At 45.0% G+C, this 21,315-nt stretch overlaps 1 protein-coding gene across 2 annotated transcripts in view; it reads right to left on the reverse strand.

The window, feature by feature from the left end:
- ACTN2 (actinin alpha 2) overlaps positions 1 to 21,315 on the reverse strand; it is a 66,444-nt gene that overhangs the window by 6,119 nt on the left and 39,010 nt on the right. The window contains exons 8-18 of one of the 2 annotated variants that reach the window (XM_025448528.3): positions 17,559 to 17,644; positions 16,047 to 16,139; positions 13,848 to 14,078; positions 11,259 to 11,406; positions 9,544 to 9,694; positions 6,318 to 6,426; positions 4,736 to 4,876; positions 3,127 to 3,309; positions 1,915 to 2,049; positions 814 to 993; positions 48 to 194 (exon numbers count right to left, since the gene is read on the reverse strand). In XM_025448528.3, coding sequence (XP_025304313.1) covers positions 48 to 194; positions 814 to 993; positions 1,915 to 2,049; positions 3,127 to 3,309; positions 4,736 to 4,876; positions 6,318 to 6,426; positions 9,544 to 9,694; positions 11,259 to 11,406; positions 13,848 to 14,078; positions 16,047 to 16,139; positions 17,559 to 17,644 — 1,604 coding nt within the window. Of the gene's footprint in view, positions 1 to 47; positions 195 to 813; positions 994 to 1,914; positions 2,050 to 3,126; positions 3,310 to 4,735; positions 4,877 to 6,317; positions 6,427 to 9,543; positions 9,695 to 11,258; positions 11,407 to 13,847; positions 14,079 to 16,046; positions 16,140 to 17,558; positions 17,645 to 18,760; positions 18,847 to 21,315 lie in introns of both variants that reach the window. The other variant, XM_049108741.1, reaches the window with a different exon arrangement.

Raw genomic sequence — 21,315 nt, forward strand, 5'->3', positions numbered from 1 at the left:
TTTTCACATCCTGGTGTTGCCTATTGTACAAATACAAGGAGACATACCCTGTCAAAGTGGTTGAAGGAGGCCCTAAACTCGTTCATCTGCTCCTGGGTAATGCCCTTGGCATCTCTCGTCAGGATCTGCGTCTCTACTTCGTTGATGGTTCTGGCGATGGTCGTCAGCAGCACCTCCCACCCAACACGGATGTGCTACCAAAGAAAAAGGACATGGTCAGCTCTGGGTCTTTCCAGCACATCAGTTTTGTCTTCCTCATCTTCCTAACTGGAGAGCTGACCCAGAGGGAGATGAGTAGGGCTTAACAAACTTTTATTATTTATGCTTTTTTCATTCTAATTTTTCACTCCTTTTAAGATTCTGTAGTGGGAAAGCACCCAGAAGTGAGAGCAGGGTTCTAATAGTGGCGACTGGCACTTTTAAGTAAAATGCACAATGAAGAGTAAATTTGTCACTAGCAATTGCTTTCCATTAACCAAGTAGCGGGATGGGCCCTGGATTATACCTGCTTGGGGCTAAAGTGGTTAAAATGTGAACCGTTAGTTACTCTCCAGACAGTGCAATGAATTCACTGTCCTGATGATGAGGATGATGATGATGGTGAAAACTACTACTTTTCTAGCTCTTGGTAGAGTTCACAAAGCTTTTTCATGTATAGTGACAGTGAAGATGAAGATCCCTAACTTCTGCAGCATAGAGCCTCCCACAGGAGTAGGGACAAGTGTGGGGATACCCCCCCGCCCCCCCGCGCAAGACAAGGTGAATGGTCACAGCAAGAAGCAACAGCCACCCCAACGTGTCTGGCCGCTGTACCTCCATGGTGTAATTGGTGTGCTTGTTGTCAAAGACCAGGGCCTCTTGGATGAGCTGATGGTCTCCCTCTAGCTTGTCGATGTTGTTCTTATAGTTGATGATGTTGTGTTCATACTGCTTCAGTTGATTCATCTGGTCCTCCAGGGCTCCTGTGATCTGGATGGAGCTCCGGGCAATCTCCTGATGGAGGCAAAGAGAGGGAAGAAAGCAGGTGAGTCAGCCTCCACAGCAACCGCGTGGAAGCCAGGATTCCTGATTCTGCCTCAGAGGCTATGCCAGTGTTAGGCAGCAGCCAGAGACACTTGATTTTCTCAGGTGAGGTGGGAAACAGCAGAACCATGGCACGAAAGCAGCTCTAGTTCCAGTTCATCTAGAGAAGGGGGTAGGGGGAGCGGGGGGGCAAAAATCAACCAAGATCCAAAACAGCAAAGCAAGAGAAGGGCAAGAGAAGAGTTATTTTAGCCTCCTTCTGCCAAAGAGGGAAGCCTCCCTGGCTCAGAGCTGCCCTGTTCTGGAGGAGGTGGGTGATGTTCTGCAGGAAAAAAGCTGCCAGACAGATTTAAGACCGCTGGAGGGTCAAAAGAATTTCTCATATTCTTATAGGTTCTCCCTTTAAGAAAAAAGGTAACATTTTATCACCAAAAAGAAGGCTGGGAGAAACACAAGAAAAGTGATATATATCTCTTGACTGTTCTTAGTGATAAAATGAACCCCGAAATCAGTGCCATTCCAAGATCATTTTTCCTTACATGTTCTAAAAATGTAAAGTATTTGTGACTCCTCACATGTTCTCCTGAAGGATGGATGGTTTAAAATCTAGGTCCTATAGAAGCTAAACACCAAGAAAGAACTCCGTCATCCTTTTAAATGACAAAATGAACGGATGGCAGCAAGAATAGCCTCAGCCCCCTTTGTAGTGGGCCCTGCATCCACTGATGCCACAGATTACATGAGCTTAGGGGCCCAAGGGGGTAAAGCTCAGCATGACATGAGGGCTCCTCACAGCACCAAGCAGGGCGACCAGGAGGTAAGTGGAAGAGGTTTCACTGTTAGGTCAATTTCGAGGGTTGCAAGAAGCTCTTTTGAAGGGCACCGCCCTACCTCCATCTTGTTCTGGATCCATGGCCCAATGGCATTGGCCTGTGCAGCAAACTGGCGCCGCAGACGCTCATTGGCATGCTGGCGGGCCAGCTCCTCCTGCAGGGACTGATCCCGGATGGGCACAAGCTGCTTCACCTGTCAGGGACCAAGGACAACAGGGATTAGAAGCCATCTTGCATCCAACAGGAGTACGAAAATATGTGCTCATAGTCCAAAGTGTAGTGGTGGGAAGAGAGGGAGGGTGAGGAGGAAGAAGAGGGGAGGAGCGTAAGGGGATATAGGAAGAGGAGGCAGAATGGGTGCCACTACTACAGGAACTAAGGAAGAGCTGGGTCTAGCCCTAGCAGCTCCCCATTAATGATATCCATTAACTCTGTATGGCTGGCAGGGGGTGATGGGGGGAGAGTGGGGGCGTGGTTCAGGGGCCAGTCCAGAGCACAGAGGATTTGTGAACTTGAATGAGAGAAAAGCTGATATCTTTATTTTCATGATCTCTAATTGAAAGTTAGCATTTCCTTCAATTATGAATGTGGGCAGCAAATCCAGTCGTATTTAGCAGTACCGTGACTTGATCACAGTAGAAATCACAGACAGTCTCACATGACATTAGTTATTGCCTGCCTCTCAAAATAGCATGAATACTCATCCCAGCTTCAAAATGATCAGATCAGGGTGCCTGGGTGGCTCAGTGGTTGAGCGTCTGCCTTCGGCTCAGGGCATGATCCCAGGGTCCTGGGATCGAATCCCACATTAGGCTCCCTGCAGGGAACCTGCCTCTCTGTGTGTGTCTGTCATGGATAAACAGATAAAATATTTTTTAAAAAAGATCAGATCTGCTGTTAGACCCTGGTTTTCAATGTGTCTGTGCAGAAGCCATCCATTACTGTACTGCAACTTTAAAAAAAATTTTTTTAATGACTGTATTTTAACATCATTTGTTTCCATTGCCACCTTAAATGTTTTTATGAATTTATAAATATGATTATCAGAAGGAATCCACAGGCTCCCCTAGACCGCCGGAGGGATCCAAGACACAAAAAAGTTAAGGACCCCCTGCTAGGTTCATGAGTTCAAGTCCTATGCAACGTGGGACTGCAGGAAAGTGATCATCATGCAAATCATTCACTCTAGTTTCTCAAGTATTTACCTCTTCCCTCAACCTTGGCTTTGGGAATGCCCACCTTGTCCCACATCCACTCCTCAGTCACCTACCTTGTCCCACTTGGCCCGGAGCTCATCCATGGTGACAGTACTATAGGGATTGCTGGAGCTGATTCTGATGTTGTAGCTCTGGATCACCTTCTCCACCTCGTTCTGAATGGCCATGATGGACTGCCGTTCACCATCAGCCTCCGGCAGCGTTGCCTTGAACTGCTCGTGGGCGGTGATCAGACTCTAACCCAGAGACAGAAGTGAGGAAAACTTTACTATTGTGTGAATTTTACAGGCTTCTCTATGCTCCCTTCTGCACATGTGTAAACGCATTTTATGATTACAGGAATCTCTGCAGGAAAACAAACTCTGGATGTTTTAGTAAAGCTATTCTATACACAAAAGAAGTCAAGTTCCTTGAAAATGAAAACAAGATACCATGACTAATTGATGGCTATTAATCCAAGGTCTTGAAAAAAAATAATTTTCTTTTTAAAAAAGTTCATGTTTGCTTTCATAATTTTTGATCCCCAGCTGCTGGGGATCAGTTTTACTTTCCATTGACAAACAGAACTTAGGTGCCCTTTATAATGACCAGTCTTATCTTTGCAGTTCAACAAAAGAACCTAACACTTGCTGCCTTTCTACTTAAAGACCACCAAGAAATATATCCCTACTTCCCAAAAAGAAAAGGCCACAAAAATCAGCTCTTTCCCTGAGGGCTTTAAAAACCTCCATTAATCAAATCTATCCTTTGGCCCTAATGTATGCAGGTGCCACAGGGAGCCCTTGCAGTGCCAAGCTACAAAGAAACTACTTCATAGATCAGGTATGGCTTCCATGGTAAACTTAGAAGTCTCACTTATTTCAAAAATAAATGATTTTAGGTCGCTAACCTCTGCTTACGCATGCATGAAAAAAAAATGCAACGTTCAACAAAGTAATTTCTTTCCCCCTACACCCTTCTAGAATGTTCCTTGACAGGGATGTGGGTTCAAATTCCAATCTTTAGCATTCCTTTATACTTGGATTCTTTTTGATGACTTATCTATTTTACAGAGAGAATTAAAAAGTGTTTTCCCTTAATATTCCATTGTACATCAAATTCACCATACACTGGTCTCTCAATAGACTAGGTCTTGGCTCTTTAAGAGTAATTCTCCTCCCTAACGTGACTACTTAGAAAAGTCTTACTTACAACTTTGATGTTCCAGAAGAAATCAGAAGCAGAAAATTTTGGTTTGCAGGAGACAGATGGTGCTGCTTTTTGGTTTCTTATGCTTTATCATCCAGCAAAACTATACAGATCTTAATAAACAGTAATATGCATGTATTTGCAAAGTACTTAACTCAGCAGCCAATAAACTCATACCTTTCCATGAATACCTCCCAAGAGCATATATGTCTATGTTACTCAATGATTCCACAGTATTCTTTTAAAGAACAGGCCTTTTTAGATGTATTCACCATTGTCTGATGGATATTAATTTTTAAGTTGCAGCAAAGAGTAGTATACACATCTTTAAGCTAAAGGTCAAAGGGTAATTTGGGCTCTCTTGCTACATTTTTCTTAGTTCAAAAAAAGGAACAAAATGAAAGAATCCTAAGTTTTTAAAATCACAATTCATCTCTAGTGCAGTATAAGTACAGAGCTGAGGGGTTCACTTACCTGGATTTCCTCAATGCTGTGGACAATGAACATGTCTTGTAGGTCCTCCATGGCACCTTCCATCCAATTGTTGAAAGGAGCAGCTCTCTTGGCAAACTCCAAGTGGAGCTGATCGATGGTTTCTAGCAATTTCTCAGTTCTCTGGAGTTAAGTTAAATAGAAATGTTATCATAGATTAATAAAAAAAATTCTCTCTGAAGATGTCAACACACATTCCAGAACAATAAAGTTATTATCTGATGTTTTGTTAATCACAATGTGCTCATCACTAGTACGTATATACAAAAGATTAGCCAGTGTTCAGTGATTAGACTGAGCCCTGCAGTTCCCTGAAGAGGCTTCTTAATCTAAAAAGGATTTCAAGACATCCAGAGTAGCCTTGTTTTGAAAGGCTAGTACTCTGTTCCATGCTACTTTTTTTGAAAACTGAGAATCTGTAGGGGGGATAAAGTAACTCGCTCTCAGCTAAAAGCAGTACTGTGAAGGTCAGCTCTGATCCCCTAACCACCTAGGCAACAACACTCAACATACCTTCCTCATTTTTGAGAAAAAAGTGTGCAGAGAAGATGCACGCCATTCCAAAAGTCACCTGTGTTTCACCTAAGTGAAAACACAGGAACTACAGTTTAACATTCTCAAATCATCAGGATTTCACATAGAGATCCTCTCTGCCTTTCTGGGCATGTGGAAGCACCTAGCTTCCAGCCACAGACAACATTCTACTTGTTTCATGTGGCAGAGAGGCTGTGGGTAGACAGCAAAAGCATCCTCTTCATCTGTAAGTCTTCCATTCCTATTCATTTTATTCCTCCTGTTCTAAAATATTTGGGGAGGGGCAGGTCTCTGTTTCACGCTTGGTCCTCATTCTTTCAACCTTCCTTTCTTTAGGTGGATAGGTAACAGCCATTTGGTATCTAGAAAGCTTGATATCATGTATTTTAAATGTGAAAAGTCTCCAAACAATGGCCACTGCTTCCTTCCTTCACATTACATGAATCTTCCATGGTAAGAGGCAACAGGGCACAGCTAAATATCAGCCACTTTCGGCTGTTTATCCAAGCCGTATATACTTAAATAAGGCCACGCCCATCCTGTATCTGTTTCATATCCCTTTTTCCTTCAACGTTTGCTGCCATTTTGCCTTTGCCTGCTACACAGGAAAGTTCCCCTTGAGTCCTTAAGTCACAGCTAAATATACTCTTGATAGAAAGCCCTTTGGAAACTCACTAGAATTACTACCTGATACAGAATGACTTTATACCATAATCATATTAGCTCTGGATGTCTTTTTTTTTTTTAATTCAAAAGCATGCTTCCCTGAAAAAAAATAAAAAGCATGCTTCATTGGAAAAAAAAAAAGTATGCTACATTGCTCTGTAGATAAATGATGGTACAAAGCTACCAACTTTGCATTTCCCACTTTCTCCAATTTTTCATATTCTCCTTTCGCAAGACAACCTGTTTTGTTTCACCCACATTGTGCCACAGGGAAAATTAGTAACAGGGACTTAATTAGAGAGCCTCTGTTAAAAGATTTCATGCCAATAGGTGGCTGACAGGATGTCATGTCACCAGGCTTCACCTCCAGGGCCTCTCTCCTCTTCTGAGTAAGCGTTCCCAATCTGTCCCACTGGTCACAGATCTTCTGGCACCGATCGTTGACATTCACAGCATCGTGATAGTCCAGTTCACTGGGAGAAGTGAGAATAAAGATTAACTTACCCTGATGTTATGAGGTAAATGGACACAGGCTCAAAAAAATTTTTTTAAAGAGATCTGATAGAAAAATGGCAGGGTATTTCAGAGTTTTGTTCATTGTCACAATTGCAAACATGATCGTTACTCTTTGACAGATTATAGAAAGAATCAGTAAACCTGGCTGGTCAGTTTTCTAGACAGAAGTGTTGCCCTCTCAGTGCCCCAAGCTAACTTCATTCTGGCCAGGCTCCAGAGTATTATTTTTAAGTGGCAGTGTACCTATAAATGAAGCCAACCATCTGACCTGGATGACAGTCCTGTGGGGCCGCCTGAAGCCACAGTGATGGGAACATCAAAGTGAGTCCAGGGGCGGGGGGTGGGGAGGGAGAGGTGGCAGGTATCAGCTTGTACACCACTGTGTCCTTGGCTCCCCTCAAAGGGCACTGGGCTTGGTGGGGGGGGGGGGGGGGGGGAATGCAGGGAGCACCATGTCCAGAAGGGGCGCTGTGACCTTATCTAGCACTGCAGGGACCTCGAAAAACTAGCAGAACTGAGTCCTTCCTCTTCTAGATGGAAGTTCTGACTTGTGTGATGCCACCAGTATGATGGCAAGAACCAAATGATTTCTTACTCGGTAACTCCTTTTCTCCACCAGCCCCGTCTCTGCATCCTGATGGGATCTTTGTAATGTAAAGTGATATGAACTTAGCATTAAAACAAATCCCCAACTAGGGACGCCTGGGTGGCTCAGTGGTTGAGCATCTACCTTTGGCTCAGGTCATGATCCCGGGGTCCTGGGATCGAGTCCCACATCGGGTTCCCTACAAGGAGCCTGTTTTTCCCTCTTCCTGTGTCTCTGCCCCTCTCTTTCTCTCTCATGAATGAATGAATGAATAAATAAATAAATAAAAATTTTTTTTTTAATTCCCAACTAGAAGGTTAACCTGGTATCTCTGGGGATAAAAAGTTAAGATGAAAGCCAGACTCACAAATGTTTAAAGATACCTTTCAGAGAGACTTCTTCACAAACAGTCTGAGATAAGATAACTCACCTCCCCATCCTACCAAATCCATTTCCCTGAGGCTTAAGCTTATTTATTTCTTCTTTGAAGAAATTAAGGCAATGGTTACTCACCACATGCTTTGCTTTTCCTCTTAAATAATATTAACTTGTCAGTACTGAATGTTATTGCTTCTGCTACTGAATAAATGCTTTGTGGTTGTGAGCTGCGGGTTCTTGAAGTGGGGAGAGCTTGCCCAGCTTACGAGCAGCTTTCTATATGTAGAGCAGCTTTCTATGTACACATAACCCCTCACTCGTCTGAGACAGACTTAGCTTCTTGTGCTCCCTGCTACAACCCCCCGAACCAAAACATACCAGCCATTTGCAGTCTTGAATTCCAAGAGAAATGGCTATGGCTCTTCAAAATGCAAATATTATGGAGAATAAAGACTTCAAGAATAAAAACAAAAACCTGGGATCCTTCTATGGATCTATGCTGGAGACATCAATGCTCACTCCCCCATCATTACCTTTAGAGGTATATCCGTTTCTTGTTTTCCTAACTCATACCAAGTCATCCAAAGAGTTCTACAAATACCTGCTCTGAAGGGCTTGTGTAACTGTGCATACTGGTTTTTCTGCACTTTGAGAGCCGCATAAGCGCTTTGTTATTATTTTAGGAAAGATAAAAAGGACAAGGAAGGAATGCACTGAGATGAACACAGATTTACATTGTGCACATAGTGCCTCTTTGAACAGTGTGAAGAAACTAGCACCAGGGATGCCAGGAATAATAACAGAAAATCACTACTTAAATTTTATGAGCAACACGTAAAACCATTTCAAATTACTCATCAGAGCAGTTACAGAGCATTAAATAGCTACTAGAATTTGTTTCATGCCTTATTTTAATTGTAATAGTTAACAAGCACTCACACACTCAAAGTTCAAGAAGTATGCTCTTGTAAAGACCACAAATACAGTGTACAAATTGGATTATGAAGATCACAAATAATTAAGAGTTTATTTACCAAGGCTAAAAAATAATGGGATCCTCTAAAAAAGAGTCCATATCTGTTAATTCACAAGTTTGCTCTGGTCATAAGTGAGCAATATGGAAGTTTTAAAATCAAACATAGTAAAGGAAATATTTGTTATAGGTCTTTAAAAATTATCTTGTGACAGTCATCCCTATGGGATTTTAGGCTCTGAAACTTATGCAGATATGTCTGTGATTATACTGACGAGGAAGGGAACAGGGAATGAAATCTACTTATCATAAGGGGGCAAGGGTCTTTTAAAAAGGCTACGAAAGACTGCAGATGGGGGGAGGTTGCCTGGGTGGCTCAGTGGTTGAGCATCTGCCTTTGGCCTGGGTTGTGATCCCAGGGTCCTGGGATCGACTCCCACATCAGGCTCCCCACAGGGAGCCTGTTTTTCCCTCTGCCTATGTCTCTGTCTCTCTTTCTGTGTCTCTCATGAATAAATAAAATATTAAAAAAAAAAAAAAAAAAGAAAAAAGAAAGACTGCAGGGAGGTGTCACCCTGGAGGGCAGCCACAGCCAGAGGCTGCATGACAAGTGGGACCCAAGAACTCCCACTCAGGCTTACATCAGCCTGAACTCAACCCTTGCTGGTCCCTCCCATAAAATAAAAAACAAGCAAATGAAATAGCACTTATTTGATGACAAAGAAAAAGTGGGGCCATGGTGTCTCCTCCTCTGAGGCAGGACAGGCATTTCTGCTTTGTCTTGGTGTGTGGATGCCCTGCAGCCCGGCGTGGGGGAGGCAGCCTTTCCAAGCTGTCCTCCACACTCATTCCTCACCCTCCTAGAAGCAGAGCTGCCCACAGTGGGGCCGGGGCTGCTGCTGGATGGGAGGGCACCGGGATTCTAGCACATCCAGAGAACCAAAGCTGAAGTCTGGTTAGTTGTTAAGAAACACAGAGGCTTCCAGCTTGGTTCTCCCTAGACTCAGAATGGGAAAGGGAAGGCAGGCCAGCCTTGCCCGGCCCTAGAAGTGCTGGGGAAACTTTCCATGGAATCCTTCCGTTGCACCCATGGACAGCCCAGGGGCCTGCCAGGCAGAGCTGCACAGCAGCACGTACTTGAGCTCCTGCGCGATGGCCGCTATCTGCTCCACCCGGTCCTGGTGTGCAGCCAGGTCACTCTCGAAGGCCTCGTGTTTCCGCAGCAGGGCCCGGACCTCGGTCAAAGAAGCCGACTCATAGTCCTTCTGCAGCAAGATCTGTTCTTTGCCTGCAAAGTTTACAGAAGGGGATATGACTCCTCTGAATTCACTCATCAGCTTCCTGGCACCTGCACCTGTAAAGTTCTTGGTGATTCCTACAGTTCCCAACAACCAAGAGAAGGGGGAAGACACAGTGGTGCTATTGTGATCAGCCTCCAGGCTGTAACTGTGCTCCCATTTCCAGAATCCTTCTGGGTTCTAAAGCTCATGTCTACAAAGTGGAGGGAAGCATGCTGAGTCCAGGCTATGCCACAGATCTGTGTTCTTCATAATTCTGAGGAATCAGTTATCTGATTTTCCAGTGTGAGGCTCCATTTAGTGATGGTTAGTTCACAAGAATTACCTGGGAGAGTCAGACGAGACACCCGTACTCTACTGGCCTGCTCTCAAGGTCAACCTTGACCCCAAATCTTTTGGTTTGAAAGCTTGATTTTCTGTGGTTAAATATAGCCTGTGGTTTCTTTCCTGCCAACACTACAAGTTCTGCACCTCCACCTCTTTCCCCATGAATATTTCTTAAATTTGCTGTAGTTATAAACGGACTCACATTTATTCCCTGGTTGATGACCTCTGAGAATTTAATTCTATAAAGCTAGAAATGGAAGGCAAATGTTCACATATCCAACAATGACAATACAGCATTCACTATGCGCCAGCCACTGCTTTAAATACTTATATTGTGAACTCATTAAATCTTCACCAAAAGCCTATGCTGGAAGTATCATTTTGATACCACTCTGCAGAGGACACTGAGGCACTGAGAGATTTAGGAACTCATCCAAAGAGCACAGCTGGGAAGTGTCAGAGCTGAGACTCCAACCTGCCTGGCTCCAGGCCCATGCCTCTCACCTCCTTGCTGGGCAGTATCAACCATCAGACAACACTAAAGCAAAAGGCAACCAAAGGATGAACCTCTCTGACCTTTCTCAAAATAGATTATGTGAAGGGGAGAATGTTTTGTTCTGCTACCTCAACAAACAGCAGCAGAAAAAATAAGTAAAATTATATGTGTGTGTGTGTGTGTGTGTGCGTATGAGAGAGAGAGAGAGAGATCATAGTATCATGGCTATAGAAAGAGAGATGTTTGCAAGGACAAAAAGAAGTAGATAAATTTAAGTGAAATAAGGAAGCTAAGACTTCAGAAAATGATCCCTTGAATTCCTCCTTCCAAGCAGATTTTCTAAATGGGAAATCATGTTGTCTTGCGGAATTGAATAAACATTCTAGCGGCAGAAGCTGGTATCTGGGCCAGGGCCATCTGATGGACAGGGAATAAACAGATACGTGTGGATCAAACAGAACAAAAGTGGGGGAAGACAGAAGGAGGCCAGGACTTATGTAAGTAAGTGTGGGAAGAAGGCATTTCGAGTGCCATTTTGTGAAAAAGTACATTATCTGCTTGACTAGAAAATCAGTCCTCCCACCCACCTCCTGAAGCTATTTAGCACTGGGATGGTAGAGCGGAGAGAGGTGGGGACACCTGGTCACAGGCCACCAGTGTTAGGGATGGGGTTTGTAGAGACAGCCCCACTCTGATTTTTCAGAAACCCAACCCCAGGCCAGTCCACTTGCCATAAGCCCACGTTTCATGCGTCGAAGCCTTCTGCCTAAACTTCTCTGCCAGGTGTTCCACACGCTCCAGCCTCCGAATCTCATTCAGCAGCCATTCCTCATAGCCCTTCTCGGCCTGCTCCAGCCTCTGCCAGGCACCAGCAATGTCCTAGGGGCATTTGAGGTCAAGCAAAGACAGGTTAGTAACCCTCCACCTGAGGGCTTCTCTATAAATTCCTTCTGCCCCAAGTTTGACAGGTTTTCTTCCGTGTTTTCTTCTCCTTGCTTCTCCCTCTCCCATCCCCAAATAACCACTCAAGACCGTTTGGGCTTTTCAAGGTCTTAATTATCACCAGGGCCTTTTAAAATTGATATGGTTGTTCTCATCAGCCAGTTATTACCTAAAACTTGTCCAGAGGTGGACAAAGGCTGACAGGGCTTTAATTTTCTGGCTAGAAAAATATGATGCCTCAAAGTGACTCAGTTCAAATCAACTGATGCTCAGTGACTGGGCTCAGCTGGCTGGCCAGCCAGCCATCAACAACCATTTCCTAGACATTGTGCAATGTGCCGGGTACTAGTGAGACTTTGATAGAAGAACAAAAGACACCTAGAAAGTTCCCTGTCCCTGAGCAGCTTGCATGATTGTCAGAGGACAAAGAATCAGTAAGTACAACTGACCCTTAAACAACATGGGGAGGTGGGGATAGGAGCACCAATATCCCACACATGTGAAAATCAGCATATAAACTTTGACTCCCCCAGATCTTAACTACTAACAGCCTACTGTTGGCCAGAGGCCTTACTGGTAATATAAACGGTTGATTAACATATATTTTGTACATCATATGTGTTATATACTGTATTCTCACACTAAAGAAAACTATTAAGAAAATCAAAAGGAAAATACATTTACAGTACTATTCTATATTTATTGAAAAAACCCATGTATAAATGGAACTGTACAGTTTAAACTTGTGTTGTTTGAGGATCGACTGTAAATTATACAGGGTCACTGCAATAGTGATGGGCTTGGAGGTAAAACAAAAGGGGGTCAGGTGATGCTGAGAGCCTAATGTGGGGGTTCCTTCAGGCAGGTCACTTGGAGAAGAGGCGTCCGAGGAGGTGGCATCTCATCCAAGACCTCAGTGACAGAAACACCCAGTTACATGAAGAGTTGGGAGAGAGCGCCAAGGCCTGAGCGGGGCTGGCCCTGTGTGCGGGGAGCAGCAGCGGAGACAGGCTGCATGGGAGTGGAGGACACAGAAGCAGAGGCCCATCAGCAGAGCAGGGAGGGAGTCAGATCATATGGGATCCTCCAGACCAGGTTAATAAATCTGGATCTTTGTCTAAATACTCTGTCACTAGAAGACTGAAGAGAAGGGGAGACACACTGTGGTTTCCATTTTGAAAGGAACCCAACTGCCACTGTGCAGAGAGTGAATTTTAGGGGCCAGTGATAGAGGCCCTAGGAGATGGAAAGAGAGGGGGAGAGGAGTGAGAGAGAGAGAGAGAGAAAGGCTCAGCAAACAATGACGGCAGTGTAGGTGGAGAGCAGGGCACAGATTCAAGGTATAATCTGGACACAGAGCCAATGGGACCACGGAGGAACTGCATGCATGAAGTGACAGGAAGAGTCCCAGATGACACCTGGGCTTGGGACGTCAGTAATGTAGGGGCAGCAATGCCATCAGCGAAGACAGAGCACACTGCAGAGGGGTTGGGGAACAGGTCAGGTGTGAAATGCTCTGAGATGTCCTCGCAGACACAGGAACCTAAAGTCAGGAGGAAGTCAGAGCTGGAGATGCACAGTCTGGGAGGTGCTGGCATTCAGGTGGTGAGGGGACTGGGGTGGGGGTGGCAGAGCTCTGAGCAGCAGGTGTAAGGACTCCGTGCCGGGGAGGAAAGCAGTGAGGGTGAGAGTGGAAGAAGGCTCAGGGAGGCGGCATGGGGAACCGGATCAAAGAGGCAAAGAATACAGAAATGAATGTGACAACCAGAATGTCACCAGGGAGGCCGCCAAGCTGAATGGGAGCCATCGCCAGAGGAGACAAACCGGGTGGCTGCAGGGTGAAGAGTAAAAGGAGTAAAGGAGCAGCAAGGAGCTGAGAAGGGCTCTGCCACAGGCAACTCCTTCTGGATGTCCTGCTGCGGAGGGTAGCCAAGGGCCAGGTCAGCACTACCAGAACACAATGTCTTAAGTCCCCGTATGCTGGGGCAAGGGACTCTGGCAGGGGAGCCAGCAGCATGCAGAGGGAGACCTATGTGGCGCCAGGCCCTGGAAAGGGACGGGGTCCTAGGCACAGGTTAGAGAAGGCATGTGACGTAGATGCCAGACACCAGGAGGCCCGGGGAGCCGCGGTGGCAGGAGGACAAGGTGGGGGGGGCACTTCGCAAGCATAATAAAGGCCGCTCTTAGAGGGTACCACACCGGGAGCAGTTAGAGATGGAGAACTGCATGCTGGTGGGGGAGAAACATCCTGAGAGAAGTAGTGACAGGGCCAAAATTCTATCCATTAGCTGAAAGGACTGGAGATGTTAGCCCAGCTTTCATGGTAGCCCACCAGGGCAGAGGCCTCGGAGCTGCAGGGGTGTGTGACACTCACTCACCGACACCATCTTGCCCTCGGAGGGCATGAAGGCAGGCCGGTTGCTGATCCGCAGCTTGGTCTGCAGTGTGTTGAAGTTGATCTCCAGCTGGCACTTCTCCTGCACCTTGGGCGGCTTGTGCTTGCGCCGGTAATCCCGGAAGTCCTCCAGCTTCTTCTGCATGGCCTGCATGGTCTTCTCGGGGGTCCGGTTCTCCAGCCAGGGGATCGTACGACGAATCCATTCCAACAGCTGCTCCCAAAACATAAAAATACTGCTGGAGACACCAGCAAACTGCCCCCCACCCCCAGTTAAAAAACAGGAGCACCTGACAATTGGAATGGATTCCACCTGAGGTTCCTAAAATTACAGACTATGAATATCATACCCTGGGTCGAGAGGAGAGGATAAAAAGGCATCTCTGTGCACATGCACTGTGGCATGAATGAAAACTCCAATGTCTCCCCCCTCCCCCCGCCATGGCCACTGGTGATTGCCCCAACGGTACCACACACAGGTCAAAAACTGAAAGGCAACACAAGTCATGTTTCACAAAAATGTGACATTTACAGGAAACTCAGGGACTAGACATTAGCAGACAAAAATGCTGGATGGAGCTTTCAAATAAACAAAAACCTGACATGGGATGGAAAGTCAGCCAAGAATCGGGTTTAACTTCAAATGTAAGTATTTTGTAAATAAGCTCCAATCTAATGAACTTATTGATCAGAAAAATGTATTGTAAATCTGGGACTGACTCAATGCCAAGGTATATTTTAATCTATCACCTGGCTTCTGAGGAAATCCACACGATAAAAGTGAAAATGGTCGTGAATTCCTAAGGATGAAGTATATATACCCCTTCTCTCGAATTACGATCAAGTTGGAAAGCCACTAATAATTGACATTTACGATCACTCAGAAAACGATGGCAGGCAAGAATAAAAATTTGTTAAAATGGTGATATACTTTAAAAAAAGAGGGGGTGATGCCTGGCTGGCTCAATGGTTGAGTGTCCGCCTTTGGCTCAGGTTGTGATCCCAGGGTCCTGAGATGGAGTCCCACTTCGGGCTCCCCGCAAGGAGTCTGCTTCTCCCTCTGCGCATGTCTCTGCCTCTCTGTCTCTCATGAATAAATAAAATCTTTAAAAATATGGTGATATATCCACAGTCTAAGGGTTTGAAGAGGATAAAAGAAGGACCAGGGGGAAAAAACGAAGGACAGAATTACTGAGGAGTGTCTGTCCTTTGGCCCCAGTCATGCCTCTACCCTGACGTTGGTCACCAGGGTTAAACAATGCTGTCAAATTGAGTTTTCCCACAGTAGCAGTATGAAAACATTTTAAACTTAGTATCATCATATTGGATTACTACTGACCATTACTTTGGAAGATTTACTTCAAGAATCCCGATGCTTTTCCCAGGACAGACCAAATATCGGCTAAATCAAGTCAGAGCAAAAACCATTTGGTCTCTGACATGTGTGTCACTGTAACTGAGTGAACCCAGAAATGGTGTGTGTGGCTGTGCACCTCACTCAGCCCATCACCTGCATGGGGGAAGCAATGTAACGGCAGTGACAAGACCACCTAGTTGCTATTTATGCAACTAAATCAGAACAAAAAGAAGAGCAATGTGGAAAGTGCTATCCTAACCCAGAATTGGGCTGAAGAGCTACAGAAGGCATCACGGACTCTTAGGTTCAAACACCTTGCATGGGTGAGAGGGGCTCTGTCCTCCTTACATTTCCCTCTAGATATTCACAGGCATACACAAGGCTGCGCCATGTCTCACAACAGGCTGGGCCAGTTCCTGTAATGCTCAATTGCTGCGTGGAGCAGGACTTCTGAGTGATGGAGGGCACGCTACTGGAGGTCAGTCACCAACAAGGCAAGAAAAAAACAAAAAGTAATGCGGGCTCATCTGGGGGCATCCAACCCTGGTGGTGCAGAGCTGAGCTTGGAATCGTGCCCCACTCCTTAAAACACGCAAACTTTTTCTATGATCTGGGGTGGTTGGGAAGACCATCAGGATTACTTTTGTGCCAGTAAGCATGTTGCTATGAGAAGAGCAACCTCTGAGATCAAGTGCATTTTCCTACTCGTATTCTGTCTGAGATGAAAAATGCAGAGAAAGAAAACACTGACAGCCGGTGCTCCCCCTCCACGCCTCTCCCTCTGGGTGGGAATGGACAGGACTGCCGGGCACCCGCTCCCTTTACCTCACTCGCTAGCCTCTCATATTCTTCCATCAGCCTCTCATTCTCTTGATTCACAGCAAGAACCTTACATATCCTGTTAGCTGCTGTCTCGGCCTGTAAAACACAATAGGTAAACAGGACAGCTCTGTCGACAGGGAGGTGCATGCACAAAACGGAACGTGGTGAGGCAGGAGAGGTAATGAGCAGATGGTGTGCTGTCGATGGTGCAGAGTCAAGGTTAGGGTGGATTCAGACTGAGGATATGGCTCATGAGTCATTTCACACCTTTTTTACACAGACTTACACGGCAGGCTGAATGTACTGTGGGGAATAATGGGAAGATACCATTAGTCTAAAACACAAGCTTTGTAAAACATCAAGCAAGTTAGTGACAGAAATATATGGGTCCAGGAAGAGGAAATCCCCATCCCTGAATGTCCACCTGAGTACTCTACTGACCTCATGACTATAGGGCCAGAGCTCTCTATATAACTTTAGCCTTTGGAAATCAAAGCAAAAAAAAGAACTGGGTCCTGAATAGATATTGTCATTGCACCGAGTTCACTACAGCCCTCTTGACCTAAAATGAATACACAGAACTTGCTAGATGGGATCCTTCCACAGAGCTAGACTTGCTCTAAGATTGGTGTGCCCTACACGAAAAGTCGTTGAGGTGTATGGAATTCTCAGTCGTCATTTCATGCAGGGGCACTGAGGCTGGGGGTAGCAAAGTGCCCCAAACCACGACCACGTGGTGAATCCAGAAGCCCAAGCCACCCCCTTTGGCCTCTAGCCTGTCCCAAAGCCTTGCCTCACAAGCCCCATTTGCAGTTGGCATCATTTGCTGCTGATTGTCATGGAGAAATCATAAACACGATACCTACTTGGTCCACTCTGGCCCATTCATTTTGTCCAAGGACACGTACGTGGAGGGGCAAGAGACAGGTGGATAAGGTAGAAAGCTGAGGGACATTCACCCACAACGTGTGTCTTAAGGAATGTGATTTTTTTTTGAGGCTTTAACATTGTTATCCTTTCACTATTGCAGTTAAATTAGGACTCATCTTGAAAGTTGTTAGAACAAATCACTGAACAGAAAGCAGTTTCTTGGCAGAGGAAACAGGGGCACCAGGGAGGTGCTCATTTCTCCTCATCAGATTTCCCCGTCACTGCTCATGAATGTGGCACCATTTTCAAGGTGCTTGTGTTTTCCTAAAGTGCAAATGTTTCCCACCATTTACTAATGAAATAAAAACAATATCTTGGAAGGAAGGAAAGATTAAAAAACACCCAAACAAACAAACAAACAAACAAACACTTCAGGAACTATCTAAAATTAAAGCTGTTAAAAAACAAAAAGTATTCACGGTTTGGAACTTGCCATATTAGGTCATCACGAAACACTTAGAAAGATTCCAAGGTAAGATGTGAAGCGCACAAACACACACCCAGGTACGCGCACGCGCACGCACACACAACTAAAACCAATGCAGAAGAGCAGCACAGCAGCCCAAATCGACACGTGTTGAATACCTGCTCCGCGCCCGCAAACGCATGGTAGAAGCAGGAAACGTATGTCATGATAGCTCTTTCATCGGGTTTAGGAGTGTTCACAATGTCTGAAGGGAGGGAAAAAAATAACACAGAAACAAACACACACACAGATGAAGAGTAGAAACCAGGGTGAACAAAGGGAAGAACGGATTGGTTTACACAGATCCGTTTTCTGTGTGTTTCTTGGGCCCACAACCCTACGCCTCCAGAAGGCTCTCAAACTGACATTGTTTGTGAACAGAATGGCTTGAACCCACATGTTTTTCTCATACTCGCCAAGGGTCTTTTTCCTCCCCTACCCTGTGATGTGCTTCTATAAGTGCAGTCAAGAGGTTCATATGGGGACTGTGTGCTGCTCTCTCAGGGCTTGTGGTCACTTCCTAATGACTCATGAGGCCCATATCTGCTCATCTTTTGACCAGATCAGGTCATCTGCCACTGTTGCTCTAAGCAACATAGGTAGCCTAGCAGGATGCTGGGAATACGGGCATCTATCCGTGGCCCCATCTCTCCTGCCATTTCCCCACCCCCACCTTCATAACTATTGGCTTTCTGCTCCGTGAATGGTCCTGGCTCCCATGAGGACAAAATTCACTGGAGAGGATGTGGCTTTTAACACCTTCTGTGAGTACTTACCTTGCCATTTACAAAACCACCAAGGGTTAATAAAACATCTAAAGAGAAGGATATACAGGGCTTGTACTTATTGTGACTCTTGCTACCATTTGTATTAGCTGCCAAAATAAGCAACAGGAAGAAACAAAGAACCATGTGAACACACATCCTTTTCTTCTTCCACCTTGGTGACACCACTCTTTGCTGAACTGCTTTTAAACTTTAAATTCATTTGGGTCACTGGATAAAATAAAGTTAAAAAGATAACCATGTAATTTCCTATGGGTGAAACCTGGTCATTGGGTTTTCAGAGAGTATGCCCAGAATGGATGTGGGGTTGTGTAACAGTATGGAATCTTCTGGAAAACAAACACGAACGGCATACTATCGCATGGACAGAAAGTAAGTTTCAAAGAAAACTAGACTAAAAAAGACAAATGACCTCCTCCTCAGAACCAGACAGGTCTCCTTATGCAGAGGAGACGGGAAAAAGAGAAAAACAATTGAAAAAAAAAAAAAAGACACAGAAGGTGAAGGGTGAGTGGTGACTCTTTTTACATCCTCACCTTCTGTGCACCAGCAAAAGCATGATAGTAACAGGAAACATAAGTCATTATGGCTCTCTCATCGGGTCTGGCAGTGTATACTAAATCTGTGTGGAGAAAAGAAGGTTAACTGCTCGGATGTTCTAGTACCCACGGGCTTCTGCCAAGTGCTGCCTCAGAGAAGTCAAAGCCGTGAGTCTCCTCCCCTCACCCGCCACACACTTATGTTGTTAAAACTTTGGCTCCAGTCAAAGAAATCATACCTACAAAGTCATTACTATCTGTATTTTTGAGAATTGCCCAAGAGAAGGCCATGGCTAGCACAGAAGAGCCCTAAATCTGCAAGAACGTTACATCCACAGCCAGAATCAGAGTTCTGGAAGCCCACAGAAGGCACGCAACAGCACATTCCCTGAGACTTCCTATCGTTGCACATATGGAGGGCCCAGGGGTCGACAAAGAGCCCTTCTGCGAGTCCACACAGAATGTATACACCCAGGAACCTAAGCCCAGTGCTCACCTTAAGGAAAGGTTTGTGGAGGAAAAAAGAGAAAACAACTTTCAGAACCTTTTAAAACCATGACAGACAGTTACAATGAGGACAAGTTTCCCTGGTGTTTAGTATAGGTAGTAGCTCATGGGAGAGTGGCCCAGCTAGCCACTCGACAACCCCCACTTAAGGTCCAGGCCGCAACACCATGACAGGAAGTGAGGTCAACAGGAGCAGGTGGGAAGGCAAGGCTTTGCGGGAGGGATGAGAGTTCTGATAGGAGGCGCCAGCACAGGACATGGCTCCAGCAAGGACATGCTAATACAATGCTGTGGTGGTGACAAGGCCCCGTGGTACTGTAGTGAGGATACAAAGGGCCACATGCAGAGGGGACCATTCTAAACTCATGTTTAGAGAAGGAAAAATGCCAGTTGGTGAAACTTCTAGATCCCCAAAGAATGTCACAAGGTAGCTACAAAGCAAAAATTATGCTTCTAGGATGCCAAAGACTAAAATTGTCCCATCACAATGTGCCCCATCACAATGTGCCCCAGTCTAGCTCATGACTGCCAGAAGACTCCTGTGGGAAATTACAAAGAAAATACTCTAACATGTAAACATTGTTCTGAACCATTTAAAAGAAAATAGACTAAAATGTGTCACAAGGGAGGAGGAAATGAAGGAGTACCAGTGCATCTCATTGGCCTAGAAGGATTCACAAGATGGACACACACTCAGACCAGGACTCAGGGGCTAAGGGAAAACCTACCTACCAGCTAGCAAGCATGTCAGCAAGCCAGAGGAATAATGATGGTGACCCTGAACTCACCCTCAACTGCAGTGTATTAGGGAGGCATTAATTTACTGTTGGTCTGTTTTCTCCTCTCTTTAGAATCCAAGCTATTAATTCGAGTGGGTAAACTCTGGATAGTTATTTACTCTACAGAAAGGTCAAAGGAGATGCCACACAAATGAAAACTTAGCTTAGAAAAGACAGACAAAAAGGAAAAGGAACTATTCTATATTGCTATTACATCATTTTACTGACTCTCTCTCTCTAAAGAGTTTTTGCAAAGCATAAACAGATTTGGAGGAGTGTATTCAAGTGTTAACACCCAATACTACAGATGTTTGTTAAATGGTTAAATTAATGAATGGGTAAAATGAGAATCCTACTCTGAAGATAACTGTTATATGAGTTGCACAGTGTCCCTCAAAAAGATATTGCTGAAGTCCTATCTCCCAGCCCTGGTACCTATGAATCTGATCTCATTTGCAAATAGGTCTTTGTAGATATAATCAAATGAAGATGAGGTCCTGCTGGGGTACACAGGATCCTTAATCTAGCATGACTGATGTCCTTGTAAGAAAGAGAGAAAGAGATGTAGAGACAGATGCAGACGGAAGAGTGATGCTACCATAAGCCAAGGAATGAGAGGGGCTTTCTGAAGCTGAAAGAGACAAGGAAGGAACCTGCTTTACAGGCTTGGGAGGATGCATAGTGCTGCCAACAGCTTGGTTTCAGAGTTAGAGCCTACAGAATCATAAGAGAATAAATTTCTGTTGCTTCAAGACACCTAGTTTATGATCATTTATAATACAATCACCAAAAATGAGGAGGAACAGATGATTGACAATTGGCTATAATCAAGTTCTCTGCTTTTCCCTAATAAAGCCAATTAAGGGAAGATATGGACTGTTATGGAATAAAAGTATTAACTACAAACACAGCAACATAAGTTCCTTGAGGCCAGGACCCTACCTTATACATCTCACTATCTCCTGAAGTACCTAGCAGAGGGTCTTGCTCATACCTGGCACTCATATATGTCTGTTGAGTGCCAAGTGAATCATGAACAAGTGAAATGAATGGATGGTTTCCACATATCTGTGCTTTCAATGAGGTGCCATAGGTATAACCCACACAAATTTATTACATATAGAGGGCACAAAAGTTATTTGAAACTAGTCCTCAGCATGAGTGATGCTCAGCTGCAAAATGTTTAGAAGTTCTTCCAGATTTAACTAAACTAAATTTAATTTAGACCCAAAATGAAACATGGACGTTTGAGAGGTGTGCTGCTGG

Source organism: Canis lupus, chromosome 4 (genome assembly GCF_003254725.2).
Source record: "Canis lupus dingo isolate Sandy chromosome 4, ASM325472v2, whole genome shotgun sequence".
In the NCBI taxonomy this organism is placed as follows: Eukaryota; Metazoa; Chordata; class Mammalia; order Carnivora; family Canidae; genus Canis; species Canis lupus.